The sequence below is a fragment of the Pygocentrus nattereri genome, chromosome 26 (genome assembly GCF_015220715.1).
Source record: "Pygocentrus nattereri isolate fPygNat1 chromosome 26, fPygNat1.pri, whole genome shotgun sequence".
In the NCBI taxonomy this organism is placed as follows: Eukaryota; Metazoa; Chordata; class Actinopteri; order Characiformes; family Serrasalmidae; genus Pygocentrus; species Pygocentrus nattereri.
The window spans coordinates 30,254,981-30,265,000 of NC_051236.1; the positions used below are offsets into that span (position 1 = coordinate 30,254,981).

Sequence of the window (10,020 nt, forward strand, 5' to 3'; positions counted from 1 at the left end):
CCACAGGATTATATAGACACTGCTAACAAAAGCTCCGTTTTGTGCTTTTAAAAACGCAGCGCTTTTTTCAACGATTCTTTAATTAAACTTCTTTTTCTTTGCATTTAGCGTTTTTACTTTGATGACTCTTTTTGGCGTTTTACTTTCTGGCTTTGTCTCGGCGTGGTGGGCGTGGCCAGGGGGATACAGCACAGCCGGCTTATGAGTTTTACCCCTCAGTCCGTCCACAGGACGAGGAAGGCGCGGAGCCACGCCCCTGGGCGTGTGTGGGCGGGGCATGTCACGTCATCCGGCCGAGCGAGAGAGCCAGGTGAAGACATGAGTGATCAGAAGTGAAATGGAGAAGTGGAGAAACTCTGCTGCTCACACTTCACTTCAGCGCGCTAATCAGCTGAGAATCTGCAGCACGCTTTAAGACACGATGGGAAATGTGAGTTTGAGCGTGACATGTGGAGATGAGGCTGGTTGTGGGTGGAACAATGCAGTAAACTGCCTTATTGGCAGTAAGAAAGCTGTTTACTAAAGAACTTGAAATGCTTAAACGACAGTTATTGTAATTGCCCTGTTAGAGTCAACCTGCTATGAAAACTGAGTTCTTTAATCCCATTAGTTTGTGTCCCCAGTCATAATAACCTTGATTCATCGCACTTAGAGTCTTTTATGGGGACATGTATCTGTAATGTATGTTCACAGGAAATTATCTGAGTGCTCTTATGATCTTCCATCTTTCCTCCAAATCACTCTAATTAAGATGAAAATAGTCAGATTTGTAAGGCCACGTTTGCACCAGATGTAGGAGACTGAGGCTGATTTCATTTCAAAGTTCGAGGCAGTAAAACGTTACACTGAAACCTACTAGTCCGTAATTACCATTCACAGGGCGATGTGGCAGCTTTGAGCTTCACACCGAAAGCACAAACGGTTCCTAATGAATGTAATTATTCCTTCTTCGCATGGTTCCTACAGTTTGTGCATGTGCCCTGATCTAAGGTAATCTAAACAGGACTAAATTGTCCAGGTGGAGTATCCCGGTCAGCAGAGTGCCATCAGGGGAGACTACACACACTTACACCCAGCCTGTGTGCTTGCTGGCCTTGGCAAAGAAGCAGCAGAGGACTGGCAAGGACACAGACGCTTGAGGGGCACTCGCCATCTGCTCCCCGGTACACTGGGAAATGTTCGCGTGTGTGTGAATGGAAGGGATCAGTGTTAAGGGCCTACTAATACATCGGCTGGAAAAAATAAAACAAACAATATGGAAAAACAACAAAAAATACTATGTACCATAACTTTTTCACAGGCCAGATTTCATATTTTTTCTCTCACAATGTTAAAAAAGCTAATGAACAGTATTTGTGCATTAAAATGCAGATGTGTGTTCTCTGTGTGTTCTTCTGGAAACAAAAACCTGCACAATTCAGGGAAATTGGAGGGCCTGGGTTCGATTCCCCGGCCGGGCGACTGGGGTCCTCTCTGTGTGGAGTTTGCATGTTCTCCCCGTGTCTGCGTGGGTTTCCTCCGGGTTCTCCGGTTTCCTCCCACAGTCCAAAGACATGCAGTCAGGCCAATTGTGTAAAATGATCAAATTGTAAGTCGCTCTGGATAAGAGCGTCAGCCAAATGCTGTTAATGTAATGTAAAATCCTGAATAGGCAGCAACCCTGGTGTGTGTGTGTTTGTGTGTGTGTGTGTGTGTGTGTGTGTGTGTGTGTGTGTGTGTGTGCGCACATGTGCCATCCAGCCTCACAGTGACAGAGAAGCCTCCACAGTAATATACAAAACCCAATTGTTCAACTTTATTAACATCAAGGTTTTTGGAACATATTTTCTCTTTGTTTTTTTTTAATTATTTTATTAACAAATAGAAAACAGACTGCATGTACAACAGATTGAACCCTCTTACATCTCACTCTGAACACAAAGTGAAATGAATCATCTGCCTGGTCCCGCATGTTCCAATCCACTTCACTTTGCGCTCAGGCCGTTGGGGAGAAGGAAACACTTGAGTTGAGCAGAAATTCTCCATCCAGTGTTGCTTCTTTTAATGTTATTGTAGTCCATCTTTCTGAGCCACAGTGAGATATGATCATATGGCAGTTATGGTATCGTACCACGCATACCGAGTTTGGGCTGGGATTTCTAACTCCAGTCTACATGTTTTGCCCAGGCGCTGTGGATGGCAGCTAATTTGGACGTTTTGTAATGATTCTGGGGCTTTCATTGTTTCTCAAACCAATTAATCTATTGCTTAATATTCAATTAATCAAGTAATTATATAATTGCCATCATTCCAAGTTCCATCTGTGATGAGCAGCTTCTTCTTTTATGATTTAACAAAACAATATATGCCGTATCGCCCCCTACACTTCCTGTAGCGTATTGCAATCTGTCAAAACGACCGTGTGGATCACATAAACATTACAGAGCATTACAGAGTGCTTTCGCTTATAAGTAAACAAACTGTTGTGTTTTTATCCCCATTATAGACGTCGCCAATGAGTAATCGACTCGACTGTCTAAGCCGCTTCTTTGACCACAGTCTGACCTTTCTTTTCTGAGTGGCTGTCAGGACAAATTGACCTTTGGCTTGGGAAAACAAAGGCTTTGCTTGGACAGCACACATGCCATTGGTTTTCACGGAGAGTCCTTTTTTTGAGTGAAAAGATTCCAGAAAAATCACAGTTTACAACTATTTTTTTCTTTTAAATCAAAGCCAGAGTCTGTACATGGCATTTTTCTCAGGTGGTCCTCTAACTGCGGCATTATGCCATTTGATCTATTTTTTAACATAGATAATTGTTCAGTAAAGTATCAGGAGCTGAAAGGGTCCTAAAGATCTCCGCCCTCCCCCACTGAATAAGAGCAGATCGATAAAAATAGCATAATAATGATAATAAAAAGTAAGAAATAATCAGCAGCTCAGAGTATGAGTCCTCTAATATGAATTATCTGGGTCATGTTAAAATACATGCCCCTGTGCTAAACATAAAAGACCATATAATAAAAAAATCATAAATGAATAACAGTATGTGAAAAAAAAAAAAATACAAACAGACCCCATACAGATAAAATAGATGAAATAACCAGCATAAATGACAAAAATAACATACTTGTGTTGTAGGTACGTACAACTGTATTGTATTGTAATAACAATAATATTATTAATCAGAATAATAATAATAATAATGGTGATGAAAATGATTAATATGGAGGTGGCAATAAAAATGGTAGTCATAAAAAAATGAGTAAGGTATTTTGCATTCTCAGCAGGATTACAGAGACAGGAGATGTTGTACAGTAATACAGATACCAGAACGGCATGTTTCTTGTTGTTTTCTGGATGCTTTCTGAAAAGGGATGGACGCAGGTTTGGACAACAGTGTGAAGCCGCTCCTTTTAACTGTGACTCTCCTTTACTTTCTTTACTCTCTCTACTCTTCGCTCCCTCTTCCTCTTTCTCTCTCTCTTTCTCTCTCTCTTTCTCTCTCTCTCTCTCTCCCACAGCCTGCGTACTGATTCAGTGGGGTTGGTTTTGGCTCAGAAAGAACTGGCTGCTCTCCTGAGGGGGCGTTCCAGGGCTTTCCGGAGATTTCCGTGAGCGGTTACGTTGCATAGTGATCAAAGCTGCCCAGGTACTCTAGAGCCGCCCTGTAACACAGCTGGTACTGGTCCTGGCAACACACACAACACACAAAACATTTCAGCCAAAACATTTCACAACAGAAATGCATTCTCAGCAATCATTTTCAGTTTTTAGTAAGACACAACTGTACAATTCATTCAGCCAAGTCCTGGTAGTGGAAATCTGAATATAAATCCAAAACTAAGCCTGTCCTGATGGGACCTTTGTGTTGAACCAAGAGCAAAAATGGTCATCATGGCCTTTTAACACCTAGAACTGTAGGTTGGCCTAACATTGTGAACATTTCATGTAACCTCAGTTGCTTGAAACCTGAAATGAAAACGAAATTACACTTTAACTGAAGCATCCAACTCATTTGAAACTCCGTACCAAGTGTTTCAACAATTCAATCAGCCATCAACCAATCAAAACAGCAGTAATGCATCACGTCCAACAACACACTTTTAAACGACTGATTAAATTGAATTGAATGGACACAAAAAATCAAACTAAAGATGCTTTATTGGGCTGTTCCCCACCAACTGACTCAAGGTTGGTAGTTTTTCCTTTTGTCAGTTTCCCGAGCCATGGCAACATAAGTGAGTTATATATTTGACAATTCTGTAACTTAAACTCTCCAGATAATAATAACAACTGTATAAATGGCTCCTTGTGCCAACTTTCTTCTCCCTTTTTTCTTCCTGTATGTAACTAGGTTCATTTTCTCCTCTCTTGATGCTCCCAAACAGGGCCCAGATTCATTTGACATCCAGAGGATGAACATTATTACAGAACAGGAGACATGCACTCCTCTATGAACTTGTACTGAGACGATGAGAGAGGCATATATTACAACCGTAATGGTAACTTAAACGTTAATTGTCAAAGGCGTAACATTCACACAACAGACAAAAACCTCAAATATCTAGTAAAGAATCCTATATACACTCTCAGAAATGACGGTATGAAGCTGTCACTGGGGCAGTACCCCTCTTGTCACTGGGGTGGTACATCTAAGTACCTTTAATCAGCTAAAATAATTGTACCATAATTCACTGAAATTCTATTTTCTAAGTTGTATTGACTCCACACATCCCATCTCGTCTCCAGGCTTTTTATTTTATTGTTCTGTTTTAAAACATTGGATTAGGAAATGGTACAAATATGTCCTTTTCACCTGGAAAACGTATTTAAGGTACACAATTGGAGCTTAAAACCACTGTTGTAACTTTCAGGGTACATTTACATTGTTTGTACCTTGATAATCGAAAAATGCACCTGCACAGAATCATTATTTCTAACAGTGTAGAGAGATAAATTACACATATATAGATAAGGCAAAAAAGAACATCAAAGACAGCTGAAAGAATACATGGAAAATGTAAGATGTGAGAATGATATCCAAAAACAACTAGTGGAGTTACTGAATGTATTGCGTGGAAAGTCTACACAACTCAGCGCTCTCATAGCTTGTACAGAGCACTGTAGTAGTTAATAATCTTAACAATTATAAGCCATGAAGTTGAAGTCACTCTTTCTCACCTCTGTTTGGACCATGGCGGGTCTCTGAGTGCGGAGTGTTTTGACCGTCTGGAACAGATCCACCACTCCCTCATATCTCATCCGCTCCAGAACGATACTCAGAGTGATAAATACTCCAGTACGACCCACACCAGCGCTGCAGGAGACAAAGAACACATCAGTTACCCAATACATTTTTAACATATTTTCCTAGTTTGAACCTTCAGACCACCCATAGTTCCACCCTGGAGCCCAGCTGCTTGTGTGCTGTATCTATGAATTTGTGACCCTAGGCCTCTCATTGAAATACAGCTTAAAATGTTTCATTTTCTGGCTCTCTTGATAAAATAATGGTTATGTCCAGCTACTGTGAGTCAGGGCTGGTGCCAAAATATATTGCTTCTGCTTCTTCTTCAAAAAAGTTAGTGTAGTGGAACCATAGCTGACTGACTGTCAAATGACCATTTTTTTCTGAATGACAACAGACAACTAGGCCACTGACTGACTAAAACTTTCAAAACTACATGTTGCATTTGCTGTGCCTATAATGCACTACCATGTCCCAAAAAACTTCATAAAGAGTTTCTGCTTTTCGTGGGTTCACTAGGGTCTGCCAAAGGAGGAGAACACAAGCCGTTGGATTAAAAATGAATGGAAAACCTCATAATGCTCATTTGGCATTTGCTTATAGGGAAAGTCCCGAAAAGAAAAGGAGCCCCGTTGGTAAAGCAGGACATAATGTTCAACCATTTTCATGCACACTGTCACCATGCTCACACACACACACACCCGCACACACACACACACACACACCTACACACACACACACACACACAAATACTGACCTGCAGTGAACAGTAATTGGTCCATCCTGGCCGAACTGCTCCTTGGTTTTGTGCACCTGGCCAATGAAGTCAATAAAGCCCTCTCCCGTCTTTGGCACCCCTTGCTCTGGCCAATCAGTGAACTGGAACTGTCGGATGGTCCTGGATTGGCCGTCCTAAGAAAAAACAGGAGAGACATACTCCTGGATGTGATGTGACACATGCTGGATGTGATGATGTGACTGGGCTTTATAAGTGGGAACCCAATAAAATCTTATTTAGAACCTTTATCAGAGCCTTCATTAGAACCCCAATCAGAAGTCCAATCAGAGCCTCGATGAGAACCCCAATCAGGGCGTCAATTAGAATCACAATCAGAACCCTAATCATCATGAATATGTAAGAAAAGCCAGACGTACCCTGGCATCTGTGACTTTAAACTCTCGGAGGATGTACTGAGGCATGTTGTACTCAGCCATAGGGTCTACCACAAAGTACTGATAGCGTGCAGAGCGCTCAGCTGGCCAGTACTGATGGCACTTCTCCTGCAGGGCAAAAAACATCACTGTGAGCATTTTTACAACTATTACACACCCCTGTAAACATTTTGCTGGTACAGCAAGCACCTTTATCTATCTATCTTTATCTTTTAAGCAATCTTGTGTGTGTGTGTGTGTGTGTGTGTGAACTTACTCGTCCCATCTCTCTGAGTTTTGTCAGCATTACCACTATAGTGGAGTTGTGTTCCCACAGCATTCTCCAGAAGTCCTCAGTGGTCTCAGCCAGAGGACCCTGTGTGGCAATGTAGGCCTTCTGTTGCCTACACACACACACACACACACACACACACACACACACACACACACACACACACACACACACACACAGACAGGCAAAAACAGTTGTTAACTTTCATAATTGTATGTTTATATTACAATAAACAGAATGTAAATTGTTTTTTTTTTCCATCAACTTGGTTGATAAAAATGCATGTAAAAACAAAAGCACATGTATTGATCATCATAGAACACAAAAATAGAATTATGAGACTAATGTTTGTTTATTTGATCTTGAGCTGTGTCTGTCATCAGTTGGAAGCTACTGAGTATCAACAGCAATTGAGTCAATCTGGTCAGTTACACTTGTACTTTAGTTACATTTGTTGAACAAAAAGACAGCTCAATGGTTATTCACTATTATTTCCTTTGTTCTTCTGGGGGCAGTCGTGGGCTGGAGGTTAGGGTTCCAGCCTCGTGACCGGAAGGTCGCCGGTTCGATCCCCTGAACTGGCAGCTAAAACATCACGATTGTGGCAGCTCTCACAAGCACACGCCCACACACATATACACACCGGTTTCACTCATGCATCTATAGATATATACACACACCGTTTGTGTCACTCACATACAAATGTTCACTCATATAGCAATTTACTCGACCACAGATCCATAAATCTTCTCTCCCACTCCAACACAGATACATTCACACCCTTCCATACACTCACATTAGGAGATGACAAGCTGCTTTTTTCTCTCTAAGTTTGTTTGGTGTGTTGCCAATGGGTGTGTTGCCATTAAAAGGCCGCTGTTATATCTTATTTAACCAACACATTATTCATTACAGATTATATTATTTACATAAATTTCAGTTAGTAAGTTACTCATTTGCTTTAATGGCATCATGTGCTCAATCTAGACTCATTCCTGCTGTATATATACTGTATAAATATGTTTAAATGTACTCTTATATATCTACATTTGCTGCTCATTTCTTTCAGCTGTATCGTATACATCTACTTCAAAACCTGATTGTATCTGCACTTATCTCCCACGGCATGTCTTTTATAGCACTCGCAGATTTTTTTCTGTGCTGTCTGTTTTATTTTGATATACATCTTTTTTATAATTATTTAATTGGATGTTATTTTATTTAGACATTCGCTTTTGTGCAAAGGCGTTAACATAGTCAAGGCCATAAACTGGCTTCAATTTGAATAGGGCAGAAAGTTGAATATTTCACATAACTTTATTTTATATTTTTTAAACGTCTAAAATGTTCAGTTTTTTTTATTTCTAGGTTTTAAAAAATCACAAGATATTGTGGTCACCACAATGTGGTCTCGTATTTTTGGTTGTAGTGTTACTCTTTGTTTGTCACTAAATCAGAGCTGCAAGTTGCATAGAATTTCTATAGAAAATGTCTGTCACCTGCTAATGTGGACGGCGGTTTAGATGTAAATACATGATCGCACACACACACACACACACACGCACACACACACACGCACACACACACACGCACACTGAGCCAGAAATATGTGAGCTGTTGTAGTTGCTCGGAATGAACAGCAGATGGCACTGTGACACCACAGTAATAATAGACACTGTCAGAGAGGTGGGCAATGACGCAAAGCTGAATGTATTTGTTTATATGTTTCTCTATTTTTTTATGAGTGTTCAGGTTCATCAGAAGGTGAATTTAAGGAGAGATGTTAAAATGTGATTGATCATACTGCAGGTAGAGGATGAAGATCTTTCGCTGTCTTGTGTCGGCTATGCAGTGATCCATCACCTCACATGAATAAAGAGCCACCAGACATCAGAGCATCACTCGAACAGAGTTTAGAAAGCGTTGTGCTGCAACATTCAGACCATTATTAAGCCAGTTCATCACAGAAAGCAGCCTGAGTATCGCTGCTGTCGGAAGAAAACCTCATATCTCCATTTTTGTCATTTTTCACTTTTTGACATAATTTCATAATTATTAATTTTTCATAAAAAAGGACCTGTTGCCCTTTACATTGTATGTACATTTCATGATGAATGGAGGAAAAGAAACGGCCTGAAATGACTTGGAAAATGTCTGGTTCCATTGACTTGCATTAAAACTACAGTGTTTTTTCTTTCTCCTGTAAAGTTCTAATTTTGGAGATACGAGGTTTTATTCAGACAACAGCGGTAAGCTCCCTCGCGCTCTCTGAGTCTGCCTTGTGTTTGTATGCCTGACCAACTGTGAGAGGCTGTTTAGCTGTTTATCTGTCAAAAATTCTTTTAAATTTATTCCTGATCGTGTATGAAGTAATTAGCATGATAACCAGAGGAATATGTAACAGTCAATAAACCAGCACTGGATAAACTGTTGTTGCTCATTATTTTAAAGGTAGAATGTGCTATACAGGTATAGTTCTTCTAAATACAGGTAAGAATTTAAAGGCTGGGAATGTAAAGTTTACCGCCTGTAGAAGATGACACCCATTAATGTAAGCTAACGTTCAGGGAGCTAGTGAACAGTAGGGCTGTGACTAAAACGGTATTTCATTATTAAACATTATTAAAGGAGTAAACTACCTGCAATTGTGACTCAATCAAGCAATCTTTTTAAATATAGACTTAATAAAACAGTAAAACGTCTACGTAGCCTTTCATGCATCTTGTTTAGCTGTTCAAATGATCTTTTAAATGTGATCTGTATGCGACATCAGCGTGAAGAGATCAGCTCCCAAACTGACCCGCATGCGCAAAAGAACAATGTACTTCACGTGGCTCGTCCAGTGAACAGTCATGATGATCAGCGAACACTAGTCGCTCCGGTTTCGTCTTCGCCAGCATCACAGGAGTGGTAATGAAGTTCCAGTGGTTGACAGCTGGGCTCAGGACCCACAGTGTGTTCGAGTTCTCCATAAAAAGGGCGCATTATTCACCCACTTCTTTGGTTCGTCTCCTCGGGTTGTTTAAACCCTACAGAGCCGACAGTCCATGACTGAGGTGTCCTTGGGCAAGACACCTAACCTCCAATTGCCCCCCGGGCGCCGTGGATAGGGCTGCCCACCGCTCCGGGCAAGTGTGCTCACTGCCCCCTAGTGTGTGTGCTCACTAGTGTGTGTGTGGTGTTTCACTTCACGCATGGGTTAAATGCGGGGGTGAAGTTTCCCCGTTTGTGGGATTAAAAAAGTCTCACTTAACTTAAACTGGTCTCTGGTGCTGCAGCCTCGGGCTCCTCCGGCTGCGCTCGGCCGTTATGTTCAAAACCTCTTCAAACTCGGAGCGGCTGCCAT

The 10,020-nt window shown here is 41.1% G+C and overlaps 1 protein-coding gene across 15 annotated transcripts in view; it reads right to left on the reverse strand.

Annotated features, from left to right (window-relative positions):
- Positions 1–1,773: 1,773 nt before the first annotated feature.
- Positions 1,774–10,020, reverse strand: part of ptprfa (protein tyrosine phosphatase receptor type Fa) — a 349,840-nt gene continuing 341,593 nt past the window's right edge. For 8 of the 15 annotated variants that reach the window (XM_037535015.1, XM_037535021.1, XM_037535023.1 and 5 more), the window contains 5 exons: positions 6,660–6,786; positions 6,386–6,511; positions 5,988–6,142; positions 5,164–5,299; positions 1,824–3,670 (listed from right to left, as the gene is read on the reverse strand). In XM_037535015.1, coding sequence (XP_037390912.1) covers positions 3,602–3,670; positions 5,164–5,299; positions 5,988–6,142; positions 6,386–6,511; positions 6,660–6,786 — 613 coding nt within the window. In that variant the 3' untranslated portion in view covers positions 1,824–3,601. Of the gene's footprint in view, positions 3,671–5,163; positions 5,300–5,987; positions 6,143–6,385; positions 6,512–6,659; positions 6,787–10,020 lie in introns of all 15 variants that reach the window. The other 7 variants (XM_037535019.1, XM_037535014.1, XM_037535013.1 and 4 more) reach the window with 1 other exon arrangement.